This window comes from Biomphalaria glabrata, chromosome 1, assembly GCF_947242115.1.
Source record: "Biomphalaria glabrata chromosome 1, xgBioGlab47.1, whole genome shotgun sequence".
NCBI classification, from domain to species: Eukaryota; Metazoa; Mollusca; class Gastropoda; family Planorbidae; genus Biomphalaria; species Biomphalaria glabrata.
Genome location: NC_074711.1, coordinates 45,195,035 through 45,215,959, shown reverse-complemented (window position 1 = coordinate 45,215,959; position 20,925 = coordinate 45,195,035). Strand labels below are relative to the sequence as shown.

General features: G+C 37.2%; 1 protein-coding gene across 1 annotated transcript; it reads right to left on the bottom strand.

Moving 5' to 3' along the window:
- Positions 1–1,770: 1,770 nt before the first annotated feature.
- On the bottom strand, positions 1,771–13,577 carry LOC106080232 (legumain-like). The gene is made up of 5 exons (XM_056039026.1): positions 13,151–13,577; positions 7,089–7,434; positions 6,067–6,232; positions 3,097–3,305; positions 1,771–2,089 (listed from the first exon to the last, which is right to left on the bottom strand). The coding sequence occupies exons 1-5, from the start codon at positions 13,494–13,496 to the stop codon at positions 1,840–1,842; spliced, it is 1,317 nt and encodes a 438-aa protein (XP_055895001.1). The 5' UTR covers positions 13,497–13,577; the 3' UTR covers positions 1,771–1,839.
- Between the last annotated feature and the right edge of the window lie 7,348 nt (positions 13,578–20,925).

The window sequence follows — 20,925 nt, the reverse complement described above, 5'->3', positions numbered from 1 at the left end:
TGGCGGCTCCCAGCTTAGCCTGATATGAATATGTTGTTCATGTTCTAGATCTAATAGAATATATGATTTTGTATTTATAGTTTTGCATTTATGTATTGCAGGCTATTATTACTGCTGTTTTAACTGCTGAATATAGCTGCTGAAATACATGCTGCTGTATCTAATATTGCTGCTTTAAGCTGCTGCTGTATATCTAGATTCTAGTGTTATTTTGGTGTACTTAGTCAACTTAGTAAGTAAGGTTCTAAGGTGTTCTTGTTTTAGTGTTAGTGTTATGGGTTGGTTGTAGTAGTAGGATATTGTAGATCTAGACTAGTTTATTGTAGGGTGTTAGTGTAGATCTAGGTCTAATGTACTAGTTGTAGTGATTTAGTTAAGTAGTTGGTTTGAATAGTTTGATCAGTTTGGTTAGTTTGTTGGTGTTTGTAGTGTCGTAGATTTAGAGGGTTTTAGTTAGTTGCTGGGTTCAGTTGTAGTGGTTAGTGTATATATTATATTTTATGATTGATTTATTTTTATGTAAATAAAGTTTCATTTTGTCTTATTTAATTTCAAGTAAAGTTTCGTTGGTGCTTTCATTTAGTTTAAGTTAGTATAGTTTAGTATGTCTGGTTACTTAGGTGACTCTAGCCCCTTGGTCGTAGACTGAGGTGTCACAGATAAAACCCACCCAATAGCGCTAACATCTGCCTACTGTTAAAATTTAATGTTGAGCAGAGAAAGGGTCCTCTCTCGCGCCTCCTGACCTGCTCACAATACATACATATATATATACATACATACATACATACCTACATACATATATATATATACTTTTTACCAGACAACAGACAAAGTGAGTTGATTATAAGCTTTTTAATAAGAAGAAAAACATTGCATAAATCTGTTTTTTCTATTTTGAAGAACTAGCTTATATTTAGTGTATTTGTATCAATTACTTTGGATCAGTCATGCAATTAAATATAGATCTAGACTTATCTGAGCGATTAGAAATATTTTTACCAAAAGTTTTCATGCTTTTATCTTTCTCAATGCGCTATGATCCTATCAGTTGGAATGGTGAGAAGGGGGAAAGGTTGGGCTATCTGTGTGAATGGTGAGAAGGGGGAAAGGTTGGGCTATCTGTGTGAATGGTGAGAAGGGGGAAAGGTTGGGCTATCTGTGTGAATGGTGAGAAGGGGGAAAGGTTGGGCTATCTGTGTGAATGGTGAGAAGGGGGAAAGGTTGGGCTATCTGTGTGAATGGTGAGAAGGGGGAAAGGTTGGGCTATCTGTGTGAATGTTACAGTGTACGACTTGAATGTCCAATTCAGTGCTCATGCCTCCTTAAGGGGAACTAATTCAATTTATTCCCCCACATCTGTCAGTACAATTTTTTTCCTTTGTTCGATACCTTAATTAACTTATTGGTTAATCTTTTTATTGATTCTTGTGTTGTCAGGTAAAAGAAATAATTGTGCGAAATTTCAGCTTGATCCTGGATTGGGTGTGGGAGAAATAACATGTACAAACTCTTTAGCAGACAGACAGAGTGAGTTGAAATAAGGTTTGTACAAACTCTTTAGCAGACAGACAGAGTGAGTTGAAATAAGGTTTGTACAAACTCTTTAGCAGACAGACAGACAGAGTGAGTTGAAATAAGGTTTGTACAAACTCTTTAGCAGACAGACAGACAGAGTGAGTTGAAATAAGGTTTGTACAAACTCTTTAGCAGACAGACAGACAGAGTGAGTTGAAATAAGGTTTGTACAAATGTTTGAAAACACAACAGTTCACTTTTAAATTAATACTTTTATTCTTTATTTACATGACAATGAGAGGTAACTCTCTAAGTTCTGGTCTAGAAGTTGCTACATAACGGGTTGACCCCTACAGCTGTTTCCAGGGCTGCGATGACCTTACTCTGTGGGTTGTGGTTACAGAGGTTGACAAGGAGGTACAGTTTACGCAAGGCCAGATCATTATTGGTCAAGTGAATGTTGGGACAAATGGAGACCAGAGTGTCCACGGCCATCTCGTAGCAGTCCCACTCTTCAATCTCTTCGTGTTTCATCATGACTAGGGAGTAGAGGTGATTCTCTGGCACCTCGCTGGACACAGACAAACAAGCAAACGTAGACACATCGTTATGATATGTGGCAATACGTTAGAGTGTCACAGACAAACAAGCAAACTTAGACACATCGTTATGTAGTGGTATGTAGAGACAATAGTGTCACAGATATCGATATGAACAAAACCACTTTTCGCTCTTTGAAAGATTAGACACAATTCTCTACTCTGTAGAAACTTTGGTAGACGAATCCAAATAAGATAATACAGATAATAGTAGAACTTGATATTGCTATGATATATACTCTATGTAGTTACACACTAATTATTTTAGACTAGGACATTGATTTGGCATACAGTCATAGACTAATACTAAGATCTGAATGTCATTTCAATAGAATCACGTTGTCACTATTGTATTGTTGCTATCCTGCCAACAAATTGTCACAGGTCACAAATAAATTGTCACACTTCAACCATAAATTGTCACACTTCGCGCATTAATTGTCAAAGTTCACGCATAACTTGTCACAGTTCACGCGTAAATTGTTACAGTTCACGCATAAATTGTCGCAAGTCACAAATAAAGTGTCACAGGTCACAAATAAAGTGTCACAGGTCACAAATAAATAGTTACAGGTGTAGTATTGTAAATTCTAAAAGCCTCTTAAGAATTACTTACATTGCTATCTTACATTATAACCAGATCAAACCAGATCATCAATGCCACCAATATGAAAGACAAAGTGAGGAAATAAGAGCTGTCGCGTGGACTATAGGGGCAAAATATGGGTTGGGGGCTTCCAAATGGAAATAGTTTGGATTTCTCTCTATCTGATTGCCATTCTGGCTCTAAATGGATCTGCCCCCCCCCCCCTTTTTTTTTCTGAACATTTCTGTGCCTATAATACACGAGTGTAGACTTGTACAGAGAAAATATGCAGAACCAAATAAATAAATTTTATATTTGTTTTTGGTTGTTTTCTTTTTTTTTACTCACAGCTAATTTCAAAGGAGCTATTCGCCAAAACAATTTCTTTCCTACCTGTAAACTGTACTAACTATTTGATTGAACAGCTGATTGGTATGAGACATGGTTTGTTTCAATTGATTTAACTTTTCCTCCAAATGAGATCTTTCAAGGGAGTCAGCCGCTGCAGCCAATCTGTTTTCAAGTGTCTTGAGGACAACTAGTTCGCTGGGCACTTGATCTGTTGGAATGGTTCTTTCTGTCTTTTCTGGTAATCTGATTGGCTAGACGAACACACAGACACATTTTAGGCTATTTTGAGATACAACTAAAATGTCTGGGTTTATATTGAAACAATTTTAGACCTACTCAGTACCAGTCTTTTGGATAATTTCCAGTTAAAATAAGTAGCCACATTTTTTTTTACTAAATCAATAGACCATTGAAAATTATTTTAATCAGAAGGTTTACAGAACCTGGAATGACTATCGTTGAAAAGTGTCTAAATATATCAGTGTATAGAATATCGGAGATTTTCACAATGTCAAGGACGCTAAAGTAAACTTTAATGTTACCAACGAACTAAAAGCGACATGGCAGAAGAGTTTAAACAGTTCATTCTGCAGAGCTGAAAAGCATTATCCAATGCCAATATAACTTTAAAAAACACTTTTAGCTTATCAACACTTTCTTGTATACCGGAGACACCCTTGCTCTTTATAGCAAGTATGAACATGTCCACTAGAAAATGTTATTAACATAACTTAGAGTGTATTGAAAGAGAGATGGATATTTTCACAAAACAAAAACTGTTTTTAAAACATTGAAACAATTTGTATAGGCTCATGACAACGATGACATCCTAGAAGGCTGACTCAACAAAGAGAATGTAGTCAGGTCGAAGTTTTTGTTCACACTGGACAAGAGGGCTATAAATATTTTTGTTTTAGTCACAATAAAGTTTCAACAGTAGAGTCCCCTTTCAGACCATGCGGTCTATAAAGCAGATGATGTTAGGTCATCTATTTCTTTGGCCAACAGTTAACGAGCAGGGTGTCATGTAGCCCCCACAACGACCAACCACCTTTCCCCAACTACAGTCAGGTACCCATTAGAGTTGGGTGGACTCAGGGGTGCCTTAAAAATCCCAAAATTTAAAACCGCAGTCTTCATCGAGATGCGAACCCAGGATCTCCAGGTTCGGAAGCCAAGTTCTTAACCACTCACTATAATGTCACTTCTAAACAGCCTTGACATTCGAAGAACGTAAAGTCCTTAAAAACTAAGGTAAGGGGGAAAATGAATGTATTTTGTTATGACACGATTAAGAATTAGTTATTTGTTTCGGGAATAGAGGGAAAGTTTTTTTTTTACTTAGTGACAATGACGTGACAGACCCTTTAAAAGTAGAAACAGTTTAGGAGACGCTATAAACAAGACGCTTTTCTTATCACAGGAGGATTAAGAAGCATTCTATAGATGGTTGTAGTAGATGACATTCGACGGTTCCCTCTTTGAGTATTAAACGTGTTTGATGTTCAACACTAGCGTCGACTCCATTTATCGACTGTTGGCCTTTCGTCGGTGTTCCTGTTCCAGCATTGAGTTCGGTGTTACCTCCATTGGAGTCTGCTCCTATTTCAAGTACTCTTCACCGCGGAAGCGCTTAACAATTTTTATCTATATAATTGGACGTCAGGTGTGGTGCCCCAACGGTTCAACAGCCTGACGTCATGTGTGGTGCCCCAACGGTTCAACAGAATAAGTCACTAAGGGAAAGGTGAATTGGGCAACCTGCTTCCATATGAACTAGTCCATGTACATGTCTATGTTCAAGTTTATATACAAGTTCATGTATACGTACATATATATAGGTTCATGTACATGTTCATAACCATATCCCAGTTGATGTTCGTGTACAGATTCATGCTCAAGTTCATGTACATGTTCATGCTGAAGTGGTAAGCCTAATCCATTTCATCCTGTTAGTCTAGTGGAGCTCATCCCAGAGTGTCACAATTAACAGCAGGCTTTAGTTTGGCTGTGGTGGGGCATTAGAGGCCTGAACTTTTTTTTTTATCTTGTTTTTTTTCCCCTCCACGTTTGGGACATTGTTGTGCTTTTGATCGATTGACAATGTGGAGTGGCTATGTAGGGAGGACTAGACTCTTCAGCTATTTATAGCCCGCTGGGACGTGCCACTCTTTCTTTCACACTTTCTCTCTTCCTTCCTGGGCCACTCTTTCTTTCACACTTTCTCTCTTCCTTACTGGGCCACTCTTTCTTTCACACTTTCTCTCTTCCTTCCTGGGCCACTCTTTCTTTCACACTTTCTCTCTTCCTTCCTGGGCCACTCTTTCTCTCACTCATGTATTGTCCAATTCCTATCTCTTTAAACTTATTCTTCACGTTATTCTATATCACTGGACGTTGTCTCTCTATCTGTACACATCTTTACATCATTCAACGTTGTCTCTCTACCTGTACACATCTCTACATCATTCAACGTTGTCTCTCTATCTGTACACATCTCTACATCCTTCAACGTTGTCTCTCTATCTGTACACATCTCTACATCATTCAACGTTGTCTCTCTATCTGTACACATCTCTACATCATTCAACCCTCCTCCCCCCCCCCTCTCTCTCTCTCCTTCATTTATACTGTCTTTCTCTCTCTTCGTTGATTTATTTTGTTTTCTTTAAATATCCTATCTGGCTTCTTCATTTTTTGTACATTTTTTTTATTGAATAATCTCCACATAAACCTAGACCCTGAACTATAATCTAGATTATCAACGCAAGTACCTGTAAGAAAAAGTCCACATGAACCTGTTAGATCTCGATTTAAACTTAAAGGACTTTGAGCTTAATACGATAAAAAAAAAGTATTTCTGTTGTTACTGGGACCTACTTGCTCTCTGTGTACAGAGATGATGAAACTACAATTCTGTTCTAATGAAACTACAATTCTGTTTTAATGAAACTACAATTCTGTTCTAATGAAACTACAATTCTGTTCTAATGAAACTATAATGCAACTTACTTCTTGATTGTTGCCAAAAAATGTGTCGAGTGTAAAAGCATCAATGGAGAGGGCTCCATATTGCATCACATGACTCTGGTTGGTCTTGGCCTTGACCTTTTCATATTGTTGTTCTATAGTTTCCTTCGTCAGTACAGCAACATCTGTGTCTTCCATCCAGTTTACACTGGAAATAGATCAGTAAGCTGAGTCTGAATCATCCAGTTTACACTGGAAATAGATCTCAGTAAGCTGAGTCTGAAGCATCCAGTTTACACTGGAAATAGATCTCAGTAAGCTGAGTCTGAAGCATCCAGTTTACACTGGAAATAGATCTCAGTAAGCTGAGTCTGAAGCATCCAGTTTACACTGGAAATAGATCTCAGTAAGCTGAGTCTGAAGCATCCAGTTTACACTGGAAATAGATCTCAGTAAGCTGAGTCTGAAGGTATATAAAGCCCCCAACCCCCACACACGCACCTTATATTCTTTAAAAAAGTGAACTAAGAAGTTTGAGAGATTGTACCTACTGATGAAACAAAACAAAACGTTAAGTCCATTTAGTTAAGAAGACCAGGTGAGATTCAACTGGCAGAGAATCTGATTTGTAAACAAGTGTCGGAAATGAACAATGATAACCCTAACAATAAAGTCAGACTGGAATACAGTAGTCTCTTTGTGATAGTAGCCTCTTTGTGACAGTAGCCTCTTTGTGACAGTAGTCTCTTTGTGACAGTAGCCTCCTTGTGACAGTAGCTATAGTGGAGGTATCTGTTTGTCTGTGTCTCAGAGGTGAAGGTAACTATATTAAATGGGGGGTTTAGGTTCTCTCAGAGACACTGTCTGTGTCTCTGAGGTAAATGTTACTCTACTGGCCTGTCTGTGTCTCTGAGGTAAAAGTTACTGTACTGACCTGTCTGTGTCTCTGAGGTAAAAGTTACTATATCAAAAGTGGGTTCAATGTCTCATAGGTAAAAGTTACTATACTGTCTTATATATTATTGACATGTAACTGTCTCTGAGGCAAAGGTTACTCTACGGACCTGTATGTGTCTCCCAGGTAAGCATTCCTCTTACTGTCCCAATAACAGCCCCAGCTGGACTCTGTTGGGTTGGCTGCTGTTGTGGCGAACACGTTGATGTTGTCAGGCAGAAGTTTGTTGAAGATGGAGCCGGACTCACAGGCCTCAACGTAAAAGAGAAGCTTGGCGAACTTCTTCTTGTCGTACATGTTCTTCAGGGCTGTATTCAGCTGTCGGGCCTTAAGGTAGGGCTCAGTTGGCATGCCCAGGATACCTGGTGCTCCGTGGTCAGCGAAGTTGACAAAAATGTAATCTTCTGGCCCAGACTCAATCACTTTACCATCTTTGCCTGTCAGTTCACGAATAGCTTGCTGAGAGTTGCAGACAGAAGAAATTTGATTAATTCAATGCATCATTCAGTCCATGCATCAGTAATAATAACTATAAGAAAAACGTTAAAGTGTCTAATTAAGATGCACAACTATTTGACACATGGCTACGCATAGGACGTCATTTTCTTCTTCTTAATAAAGACTATTATTTTTTGTTGGTCGCCCTTGGTCACCCCACGGTTCATTGACCACGGAAATTCTACATTAAAAACAAAGGCTTTAAAGATAACTTAATGAAATTCAATTATTATATCATCTTTCTATTTCTATGAATATAAATTTCTTTGAATTTTCAATAAAATTTTCGCTCTTAAAAAAAAACAAAAAAAAAACACATTTAAGCGACCAAGTTAAGATCAAGACTTTTAAGATTTTTTAGTCAGATAGACAGACATACAGATTGATTGATAGATAGATAGATAGATAGAAAGATAGATAGATAGAAAGATAGATAGATAGATAGATAGATAGATAGATAGATAGATAGATAGATAGATAGTCCTTTCTGTGACACAGATAAAATGGTCAGTTATGTCAAGAGATATTCAGGTCATATTTATACAAGTCAATCAAATATCAATCTCCGATAAATTGTTCCCAAAACTGGCATGGCTGCCTCAGGCTCCAGCTACTAGAAGGCCACTTCATCAGTTAAGTAATGGAACACCTTCTAGCTGTGTTGTCTCCCTTAGAAAGATCTATCTAGACTAGTATAGAACAAGAGACAGACTTCGGTGTTTGTTTTTCTTGTTCTTCATTTCGAAATGTTATAGGAAAACAAATGACTAAAAAAATAAAACTTAAAAGTCTTGTTCTAGACTCTTAAAAGTCAATTAATTAACAGCGAATTAAAATAAACGGTAAGCATCCAAAATGTTATTGACAAATGCAAGAAATTATCATACATGATTCAATAACCTAACTTCATACATTTTTCATTTACAATATAGGTCTAGAGCAGTGGTTCCCAAACTTTTTTGTCTCGTAGACCCCTTGCCATGTTTTCCGGTTTTCGGTAGACCCCCTGCTTAACTATTATTTTAATTTTGTAAATGTAACAACTCAATTTATTTTTTACTGTTTTTAAACTGTATTTATGTGAATAAAAGTAAAACAAATTATAAGCACATGTTAATTGGTATATATACAAATTAAAACGAAGCCAAATAAAATTTAAAGAGTTTTACATGAAAGTATGAAGCAAAAAAAAATAGTACAGAGCACATCAGTTGGAAGGATGGGCCTGATGCTTTGATACTAAACTATCAATGTTGGGCTTCAATTTCGTTAGGCTTAATCTTAAATCTCCTCTGTTAGTGATGTCCAGTTTGTTTCTTTTATTTATTAAAAGATTGGTAACAGTACTGAACCCTCTTTCCACAAGATAGGAAGATGGAAAAGCAATTAGAAACTTTCTGACGATATTCCATAATATGGGATAAGTATCAGGTATATCTTTTTGAAGCCAAAAGAGCTGATATCCTTTTTTAAATTGTACTTTCAGTTCTTCATTAGTACTTATTCCTAGAAGTTCTTCTTGCAATGCTACATCATCCTCTTCTATAATATCAACATATGGATCGATAATCCACTGAGGTATTACCATATTCAGAATATCATCAAATCTAATTTGAAAATCAGAATATAGGGAATTCAAATGCTCAACATAAATGAAAACGTCCTCTTCCTGACATTTTGTGTGTTCTAAATTTGGAAATTGGGAAAATTCACCACGACCAATGTTTTGCTTCATTAATTTTATTCTTGCAAGAAAAGCTGAGATTATGGACTTTGTTTTGATCAAATTCAGGTTATCCCCTTGTAGCTGCAAGTTAACTTCATTAACTTTTTGAAATAAGTCTGTCAAATAGGCAATGTCCTATTTCCGCTTAATTAAATTTTGCTTTAAAATTGAATCTTTATCATGCAAGAATTCTGAAACAGTGTCAAAAAGAGAAAAAAATCTAGTCAGACATAAGCCTTTCGACAGCCATCGAACTTCGGTGTGAAGGAGCAGTTGGTGAAAGTTCTCGTCATTTTCTTCACACAATTGAGTAAATAATCGAGTATTCAAAGCGTTGGCTCGGATTCGATTAACAGCAGTAATGACAAACTGAAGAGATTCATGCAATCTGACACTGAGATTTTTAGCAACTAAATGTTGTCTATGGATAACGCAGTGTATTGCCAACACGCCGGGTACATTTTCTTTTAAAAGGCTCACAAATCCTCGGTAGCGTCCAACCATTGCAGGCGCTCCATCTGTTGCAACTGATATTATATTTCCTAAAGGGATCTCTTTTTCTTTAAAGTAGTCCTTCAAAACTTTCAGTATTGATTCGCCTTTTGTGTCAGTGGCCAAAGTTTTTGCAAATAGAAGTTCTTCGTGGATTTCTTGATCCATAATAAAACGAACATATGCCAACAATAATGCTTCATTACTAGGCAAGGTTGACTCGTCCAGCTGTATAGAGAAGCATGAAGTTTGCAAATATTTACACAAGAAGTTTTCAGTGTCATAACTCATTTCATCTATTCGTCTTTGAACTGTGTTGTTACTTAAAGGAATTCTTTTAATTATATCAGAAGCAAGCTTGTGTAAAACAGTTTGTAAGACTTCTGCAACGGCTGGCAAAATCAATTTTTCACCTACAGTGTGAGGTTTTACGGATTTCGCTATCAGTAAAGAAATATTGTAAGATGCTCGTAAACCATCATCTTCTCTTTGTGATGTCGAAGTGAACATTTTGTCCACTGTAGGTCTATTCTGAGATCTATCTTTAAGTGTTTGAAAATACTTCAAGTCTTTGTCGATTTTATCTGGGTGGCATCGTTTCAGATGATTCTCCAGTTTAGATGGTTTCATGGCGTCATTACACAAAATTTTGTTACATAAAAGGCACATAGGTAATAGCTTGCTGGATGAGGAAGGAATGAAGCCAAATTTCAAATATTCAATACTAAACTGTCTACATTTCTTTTTTGATTCGGCCATGTTAAATATCAGTTACCTGTAGACATAATTAGGATATTTTAAAAAGTTATTAAAATAAAAACTTTCGATTCGCACAAGAGGATTTCACCAGGATTGAAAGTTAAAGAATTAGCTAAGGTAGGCGTACAAATAAAGTATCAAGGTAGGCGTACAAATAAAGTATCAAGGTAGGCGTACAAATAAAGTATCAAGGTAGGCGTACAAATAAAGTATCTTGTGTGTTGAAAATAAAAGAAAATAAAAGTGAGGTTCTGCAGTTGTCAGGAAATAACTACCCCATCCATGAGAGCAGATGTATAGCATCGTATTATTCATTCTAAGAAATCAATGCACATAAAATAAAACTAATAACATCATAAAAAATATTTCTTTTATTATAGTGAAAAATAGTCCTAATAGGATAAGCCTCAATGTTTTACCATGCTAACGTCTGCATTATTTTAAGTTTCAACATTACTGCCATGTATGGCAATCTGAACATAAAAAAATAAAATATACTTTATAAAATAGTAACGTTCAATGCTGTACCAAAATCATCGCCAACAAACAAAGCGCACACTTGGACAATTAGTCAAGAAGAAACAACATTGATAGGTAAGCTGTGCAGATTTTAAGAAAAAAACAACCACCTCTGTTTCATGATTGTAATCTATGACCATCGCAAAGAAGATATAAGACACAGATAACAGAAATAAAAAAAAATAGACACAAAAACTCATTCAACAAAATGAACCTATTAAGTTGTAAATTTTACATGTAATGCTAAAGAGAAACTGTTGTGCAATATCCTACAAATTGTTTGCTCTTATAATGTATTGTAATGTAAAGGCACAATTATAAAACAAATTTCCTCACGGATAATACAGATTATTATAATATATTATTACTATTATATTATCATGTTTTAAATAGAATCTTGAAGTCTTGAAATGGTTTACTCTACAGAGCTCAATAACCTTCAAATGCCACACATTTAGTTGCATTCCACTCTCCAGTTGAACTAAATAATCACTATCTCTACCATAAGACTCAAACAGCTGGTAATGACTTACCACAATCCTTATTCTACAATTAAAACAATAGTATTAAGTCTTATTGACATTTTATTTATTCATATCTAATTATATCCACTCTGTCGTTCTTTTAGGTCAGAGTTAGTAAATGTTAAAAAAATAAAAAATTAGCAGTGCATTCGTCAACGAAACAATTAAAAATCGGCGATTGCAGGCATAGCCCGGTGACTACAATTGTGTAATGGTTTTAAATGAGATTCATTATCGTAGACCCCCAAAAGCATCTCATAGACCCCCAATTTCTTTTTTAACTTCCGTGGACCCCCTGGAGGTCGCCGTGGACCCCTGGGGGTCTATATAGACCACTTTGGGAATCACTGGTCTAGAGTTTCTGTTATCAATGAACTAAATTAGAAAATGGCAGTCTAGGGTAGGCATATGAACCAAAGACCAAAGGGCGGCCAACAAACAATAATTGTTTCATTTTTTTTTTATCTTTTAAATTACAGACAAGATAATTACGTACGCCGTCAATCTAATTGTGCATCTTAATTAGGAGCTGAAGTTCTGCTTAGTCATTGGTTTTCCTGGTCATTCTAAAATCTAATGGCGCAAGGAAAGAAGTAGGCCTGCTCTCTATTGAGTAAATTGAAAATAGTAGTTTCCCTGTCAGTCTTGGCGATCCAAAAGTTTATATACTGCTAGGTCTTTCAACATGCGTGCATAACACATTATTTTAAGGTCGTGTAATACTATTGTTTTTCCCGTATTTTTAAGGTTTGTTCGTGAATTAATTTTTTATTTTATTTTGATCAATAAAGCGATCAGCAAATAATAATGCTTTTTCCGCATTAAATAGAATTTGGAAAGATTAGAGGGCAATAACTCATATTAACTAGTTTTTAAATTTACTGTGCTTTAATTGTCGATCTTGTTTTATGTGCCACTACATCCAAAGTGGCGTGACTTTCGTAAGTTAAATGTGTATCTTTAGTGTCTTCTTAATGGAAGAGAGAGAAAATAATAACAATCTTTAGCAGGTACCGAAGACGAGATACAACTTTTGTTGTTATCACGATTAAATCTCTTGAATATGATAATTTTACTGTACTTATAATAAAACATTCTATTTATCTACCCATCTATATTACATAAACTGTAAAAGGTATATACCCCAATCCATATCTCAATAAAATAGATAATTGGAAGAACTAGGCAGGGGGAATTTAGTGGCCCCAAATGAAATAAAAAATAAAAATAAATAGCGAAAAAAAAATTCTAAATCCTAGTGTACTCTAACAGTAACTTTGGGCACAAGTCTCGCGCTTTTCTTCTCGAAACAAAACGGTTTTGAGTCCTGTGCGAGGCCTTCACAAATCGGAGGTCCTAGGCGGCTGCTTAATTTGCCTATGCCTAAGGCGGCCCTGCTGATATATCAGTTTACTTAAGTCTCTTTACTGTTATATCCGTTCACGTCTTCTGGCCCTAACACGTCCACGAAGGCTGCCTGGCCGTGTGGTAAGCGCTCTGGGCTGTCGTCTCCTTGGTCCCAGGTTCGATCCTAGCCCGTCGCCATCCCGATCAGCTTTTGAAGGAACATCCTAAAACAAACTCAACGTGAGCCTTGGCTAACTTTAAGATGAGTTAACTCTAGTCTAATATACTCCAACGAGCAAAAGTCACTTGCCTTATCTCCCTGTAAAACTGCCAGGAACGTCTTGGCGTTGACATTTTTCCCCGTGTAATCTTTCAATACTCCGGGATACACATTGGGTCCGTTTGGTTTGTTGATGATGTTGCCTTTGACTGGATTCTCGGAATTATGGGCTATGTCATCGTACATCATGACCACAATCTGCTCGTCTGGAATGCCAGCCTTGTGGAGAATCTGGTAGGCATGGCATATGTCAGCTTGATGGCGGTAGTTTTCATAGCCAGCTGATCCAGCAATGAGCAGAGCCCAGTTCTTCCTGGCTGACACAGTGTACAGGAAGACTAGAGACAAGCTGACTAAGAGAAAGACTTTCATTGTGATTGCGATCTCAGGGTAGACGCCACAGAGTAACTAATGTTTATGTTTGGGACTTTATATAGGTCAGCGTCTTGTGACTGGTAGATTGCACTATCACCGTGTGCTTGCTTCACCAATAGTCACGTGATATGATACTAGGACAAAGATAGGGACACTTGATAATAACAATAGACATTCTATTTTGTTCGAGTTTTTTTTTTTTTTTGTTTTTTTGCCTTGGTAAGTCTAATAACCAACAGAGAGAAGAGAGAAAGTATTGCTTGGATTGATTTCTTCAAAGAAATAGTTGCAATGAAATGTCTTTTAAATCTCCCCTAGTTTTGTCAAGTCATAAGTAAAGACATTTTAAAATTAAATTTGAGTTTAAATCTTGTCCTATCTTATAAATAATAATCACTATTTAATTAAGTCGTTCTTGTTTTTTAAAAATTAAAATTTTTCTATGTCATTGATTTTCCTGATTGATAGAAAACGTGTTCCATGTTCCTGATTGATAAACAATGTGTTCCATGTTCCTGATTGATAGACAATGTGTTCCGTGTTCCTGATTGACTAACAACTTGTTCCATGTTCCTGATTGACTAGAAACTTGTTCCATGTTCATGATTGATAGACAATGTGTTCCGTGTTCCTGATTGACTAACAACTTGTTCCATGTTCCTGATTGACTAATAACTTGTTCCTTGTTTGAAATGAAAGAATTTGTATACGAGTTGAATTTGGAAATTCAGCAAGTGAACTCAATATTCATTTTTTGAATTCTTAATTGTTTTGTTTTTATAAGTAATATTACATTTAGTACTGGTACTATTTTATAGATACTAGTGCAGATTCTATTCTAGAGAGCCTCAAAACTAAAAGATAAAAATAATGTTATTCATTAACAGTTTTAACATATGAAAGAGTTGCTAAGCTTTTCTTTGAATTGGGCATGGGTGAGGGGGAAATATAATTTCATTTTCCAAAATTTTCTTGATTAAAGAGTTTCCTAACAGAGAGAATATATTTTCACATTTTTTTCACTTGTAAAAAACTATTTCAATGGAACATATATTTTATTTTTATATTTTATATCAATAGAACCAAAGTTTCTTTTCAGTACAACATAGAACTAATGCTTAAAAATTGTTGAATTTTTAGTCTCATAGCAATTTGTTGAATTATAACATTGTCTTCCAGCCAGATAGTCTAGATCCACCATTTGCATCGCCACACTGTCAGTTGGCCGGAGAAATGGAAAGATTTTAATTAATGGCTATAGACTTCTGTGTGTTGTTATGTTTGTGCATGCTGTTGTTATGTGTGCATGCTGTGGTTGTGTGGTGGTGCAAACTATGGTTGTATGGTGGTGCATAGTGTTGTTGTATGTGTGCATGCTGCTATTGTAGAGGTCTAAATATTGTTGTGTGTATGAGAGCATGGTGTTGTGTGGGTGTGCATATAGTGTGTTTGTACATGCGGTTGTTGTTGTATGTGTGCATGCTGTTGTGTGTGTGCTTGTTGTTGTATGTGTGCATGCTGTTGTTGTAAGTGTGCATGCTGTTGTATGTGTGCATGCTGTTGTGTGTGTGTGCATGCTCTTGTTATGTATGTGTGCATGCTGTTGTTGTGTGTGTGCATGTTGTTGTGTGCATGTTGTTGTATGTGTGTATGCTGTTGTATGTGTGTATGCTGTTGTGTGTGTGCATGCTGTTGTTGTGTATGTGTGCATCCTGTTGTTGTATGTGTGCATGCTGTTGTGTGTGTGCATGCTGTTGTGTGTGTGCATGCTATGTTGTGTATGTGTACATGCTGTTGTTGTGTGTGTGCATGTTGTTGTGTGCATGTTTGTATGTGTGTATGCTGTTGTATGTGTGCATGTTGTTGTGTGTGTATGTGTATGATGTTGTGTGTGTGCATGCTGTGTATGTGTGCATGCTGTGTATGTGTGTATGCTGTTGTATGTGTGCATGTGTGTGTATGCTGTTGTATGTGTGCATGTGTGTGCATGCTGTTGTATGTGTGTATGCTGTTGTTGTGTGTGTGCATGCTGTTGTATGTGTGCATGCTGTTGTTGTGTGTGTGTGCATGCTGTTGTATGTGTGCATGATTTTGTTGTGCATGTGTGCATGCTGTTGTTGTGCATGTGTGCATGCTGTTGTATGTGTGTATGCTGTTGTATGTGTGCATCCTGTTGTATGTGTGCATGATGTTGTTATGTTGTTGTGTGTGTGCATGCTGTTGTTGTGTGTGTGCATGCTGTTGTGTGTGTGCTGTTGTTTGTGTATGCTATTGTATGTGTGTGAATGTTATTGTATGTGTACATGCTGTTGTTGTGTGTGTGCATGTTGTTGTATGTGTGTATGATGTTGTATGTGTGTATGCTGTTGTATGTGTGGATGTTGTTGTTGTGTGTGTATGTGTATGATGTTGTGTGTGTGCATGCTGTGTATGTTTGTATGCTGTTGTGTGTGTGCATGTGTGTGTATGCTGTTGTGTGTGTGCATGTTGCTGTGTATGTGTGTATGCTGTTGTTTGTGTGCATGCTGTTGTTGTGTGTGTGTGCATGCTGTTGTATGTATGCATGCTGTTGTGTGTATGTGTGCATGATGTATGTGTGCATGCTGTTGTTGTGCATGTGTGCATGCTGTTGTATGTGTGTATGCTGTTGTATGTTTGCATGCTGTTGTATGTGTGCATGCTGTTGTTGTGTGTATACATGCTGTTGTGTGTGTGCTGTTGTATGTGTATGCTGTTGTATGTGTGTGAATGTTATTGTATGTGTGCATGTTGTTGTTGTGTGTGTATGCTGTTGTATGTGTGCATGCTGTTGTATGTGTGTGCTGTTGTATGTTAATGCTGTTGTGTGTGTGCATGCTGTTGTATCTGTGCATGCTGTGTATGTGTGCATGCTGTTGTGTGTGTGCTGTTGGATGTGTATGCTGTTGTGTACTTGCATGCTGTTGTATGTGTGCATGTTGTTGTGTGTGTCTATGCTGTTGTATGTATGTGCTGTTGTATGTGTATGCTGTTGCGTGTGTGCATGCTGTTGTATGTATGCATGCTGTGTATGTGTGCATGCTGTTGTGTGCTGGTGTTTTTTTTACTGATAAGATATTAATGCATACTTTCTTTAATGAAATTCTCTTGAATATTACTTAATGAGTTGTGTGTTGTTTTTTCTGTTAATCCTTTTAAATCTTTCTTCGTATTGTTTTTTTTTTAACTTATAGGAACATATGAAAAGATGAAACACACTTGACCATGTATGGGGCATGTTTTTGTGTTGGCTCTGCATTAGCTTCATTTATTGCATGAGATTTACTTCACATGTTGGATTAAGTCTTTGTTTTGTTAAGATTACAACAAGCAGTAGATCCCTCGAACAATGCCAAGTTCAAAACAACACACCCTACAAGTACTTTATGAACTATAACAAGCGCTGGGTTTTTCCCACACTATCTTAAGATGCTATTCTTGGGTCAACTATTAAAACTACTTTTTGGATAAACCTACGACGATTCATTATAATTAGGTCTATGTTGAGCTCAAAGGTTATCCCAAATCACACACACACTCTAACAAAAGATACACACTCCCCTTCAGATTACAATGTCAGAACAGGTGGGAAAAACAACAAACAAACAAAATAATGAAGATCATGACCTATGAAAGTTTTGATTCCGACAATCCAATAAAGAAGCCTTTGTTGATTAATTCTGGTATATGACTGAGTATAATGAATGCAATCATGTGACTTTCTCCGTACAGTTCTTCTTGACAAGGAGTTCCATAGTGATAGAAGTGACCCTTCCTAAACACTGGCTTCATGAAGAGCTATCACTTCTTTTCTTTTCCTCGCTCAAGATATTTGATAACATGTTCCAATCAATCTTAAGTTGTTTCTCTTAAGAGATAGTTCATATCTTTTAGTGGTAGATATCTAGTGCAGATATTGTTCGTATGTTGAAAACAAAATGAAAAGGATTAGAAACTGATTGGTGTCACATTTTGTAAGTTAGAATATGGGAGGCAAATGAGGGTTGTTGTTTTTTTTGTACTGCCACCAACCCAACACTTTACAGCATGGAATTATTTTGTGTATACTTTCTTATGGATTAAAATAATTTCTCACAGAACTAACACAATTTTACGCACTTTAAGATAAAAATCTCAAGAGAATCTGCCTGGTACCGGTCCGCTACTTTTGCCAGTTGTACCTGTTACTTCAGCTTGTACCTGTTACTTCTGCTTGTACCTGTTACTTCAGCTTGTACCTGTTACTTCAGCTTGTTACTTGGACTGTTACTCTAGCCATGTATGTGTCGCAGTTCTTGAGATCTAACACCACTCACTTAACACAGTGTGGAATAAAAAAAAAGAATGTTCTCAAGTTTTGTTCATTTTTAGACATTTTGAATTGAATTTCTTATACTTTCATCTATCCAATATGAGAACGTATCAAATGCTACGCATAGAGAACTAGGTTCCGAGGAAGGAAGCGCATACTTTATGTAGAAAATTGGTTTTTCGATCTCCCCATTGTAAGACAAGACTTAAGTCATATATATATACACAAAGTGAGAGAGAGAGACGTTAGAATTTTCTTATAAAATGAGCTCGATATAAAAACTGTTTACAAGTAAAACTTACACAAATGTCTGGACCTAACATGGTGTGCTACTATTTAAATGTGAGAACCTCCAATGTAATAGCTTACAAAATGACATTTGTGTTCTGAAAAGAAATGAGGTTCTAGTACGCACTATTGTGTTGCTGAAACGAACGTGAATCACATTAGCTGGATTGATAATCTTTTGTCATGTCATGGCTGTGACAGTCACATGATCAATGTTTTGTCTCCATTTAGATGGACTCGATAAAGATGGCCGTTTCATTCAATGAGGGTAAAACGAACTTCATTTATAGGACTAGTTTAGCAAGGAGGTACATCTACAAATAAAATAAACTACTTAAGTTTCAAACTTTATGATAACCATGTGTTGACAAATTAGCCTCGTACTGGATTCTACTGTGCCGGACCGGCCACATTGGCATCACATCACCGGACTGCATCTAAATCGTGAGGAGTCTTGACTCTGAAACCTTCTCTCTTTATATAGGATCCTCGAATGCCTAATTGAAAGCGATAGATCATTGCCAGTTCCTTATGGATGATCACATGGCCATTGCATGCGTGAATTGCATGAGTATTGATCTCAGACAAACAGCAGTAGTTTTTTGAAGCGTTGTCCGTCACCACTCGCCTAATGTTGGACTTTGTCCTCTGATTATACACACTATTACTTCGACACGCTTTGTCACCACAGTTATAACAATAGAATAATAATCATTTCTGATTACAATCACACCATATACGTATAATAGTGTATAAAAATTGAGAACTATAAATACTTACTGGCTTCCACGTTTCAGAATCTTTTTCCTGCCTCTATGCCCTCTCTAGAATGCCCATATTTCACTATATATTTTATCTTCTATTACTTCTGCCCGCTCACTACGTAACACGCACACACGTGACACAACACAGTCTTAATAACGACGATGTACACAAGTACTGTTCATATTGCTTATGGAGTGTTTGTGTGTTTGTATACATCCAGAAGTGTTGTTCCCCAGCTTATTGTCCGGAAGCTCTTAGAGAACGGTTGTCCAGAACTGTTGTTCCGGGGGAATAGTCAGGAAAAGCTGCAGATTAAATGTATTGTTATAACTCTGGTGGTGATGCAGATGGGGGTACTATTGTGTGTGTGTGTGTGTTTGTAGCCAGCTAACACAACTTACACAGGCCAGCGCTAGACGAGCGGTCAACGGTGACAAGTTGCGACATGGCTACGTTCGAGAAAGATGTGTTGTGAACACTACTCAGGCCAGTCACGTCGGATATAGTCGTTTGACCCTCCAGAAGGGTCGAGTGATGTTCCATCGGTTTCTAGAACGCCTTCGGGGACCCTATAAAAGAGTGGGAGCTCGATTCAGTTCAGTGCAGCTCAGTGTAGAGTGGTTCAGTACGGCGCATTACGACGGTTAGGTTCGGAGTAGATTGAAAACACCTCGTGAGTACTAGACGAAGTCACGATCTACGATTAAGTTTGGTACAGCGAGCTCAGAGTGTGAAGTCAGTTTGGAACAGTTTAAACCCAGTGATGCAAGTCCGGGACGTAGCGGAGAGGCCAGTTGAGTGGATACGGCTGTACGGTTGTTAAGGGTGAAGCATTTGGACAGTCAGTGTTACAGGTGCCACTCGTACAGTATTGGCTGTGATTTGTCAAACGTTAAAATGTTACTTTGAAGCCTGAGTTGTCAATTTCTTTGAGTTGGTTGTGTCGTTCGGGGCTATTTGCAGAGAGCCTGGATAGTAAGAGTTGTTACTGTGTGTTAATGGATCGTTTGTTAATAAATCCTGGAACTGAATACCTTTTCAATGTTTCAAAAATGTACATTTATGTGTGTATCTTCTGTTATGAATGAACGTTTGTAATGTATGATAGGCCTATCTGTGTTTATTTAGCTGTAGTTTGGAGATAAGCTAGAATCAAAACTTCGTTTAAAACTTCCAAAGGAACCATGTATTAAAAGCACAGAACAGAAAAAAATAGGCTGAAACTTAGGGGGGGGGGGGGCTAGTTCTTTATGATATTGTACATGTCTTTAGCAGCAACTCTAGACCTGCGCTCAATGGACTCAGCGCTTCTAGTGATGCCATGTTTCTCCTTCAAAAAGTACGGTCTGCGGGCTTTTTCAGTGAACGGACCAAAAGTTTGAAACTCATTTCCCATAGATCTCAGACAGACAACATGCTTCACTACATTCAAGAAGAAAATTAAGACATATCTGCTTAAAGCTGTTTTTAGATTCATTTGCCATTTTAGCTCTCGTGTTTATGCTTGCAATGTTATTTCAGCGCCTTGAGCCTACAGTATATGATTGGTAACAGGGTTTTATAAATTAAATTATTATTATGTTAGAAACGAACGAGTATTCATTCTCTGGCACTACCAGAGAAACCAAATGCATTGCAGTCCCTGTATCAGTGTCCACTGAGGAATGTTCTGGTGGCAGGTCTGCAGCAGTACCGCCCTCTGACAGCCAACGAGAATCTTCTTAGGAATGTTAAAGGGCCTTGGAGGTATCTGTGAGGTCATTGTCATTATTATTATTCATCAATCGTCTTTTTTTCTTCTTTGTGTCCAAATCCCGTTCCTCTTTATGCCCACCGTTAGAGTTTGGGTGTCTGGTAAGTCTATTGGTGCTGAACTAAATCACGTGTTCTCTCAATGTAGATACCAAGTAATTCACTGGAGATTTAAATACGACCAGTTCCTTTAGGTCTTCATTTACTGGGTGGTTATAGTTGTCTTTGTTACCCACCACACAGCCTTTGGGAAGGAGTATCTAGTCTTTCACACTGTGAATCTTTTGTGTA

Excerpts from the sequence above, each read along its gene's own strand:
- LOC106080232 (XM_056039026.1), bottom strand. The coding sequence starts at position 13,496 with ATGAAAGTCTTTCTCTTAGTCAGCTTGTCTCTAGTCTTCCTGTACACT. Across the intron at positions 7,435-13,150 it reads TTTACAGGGAGATAAGGCAA|CTATTCGTGAACTGACAGGC; the intron begins GTGACTTTTGCT and ends ACTCTCAGCAAG. Across the intron at positions 2,090-3,096 it reads ATAGTTAGTACAGTTTACAG|CGAGGTGCCAGAGAATCACC; the intron begins GTAGGAAAGAAA and ends GTCTGTGTCCAG.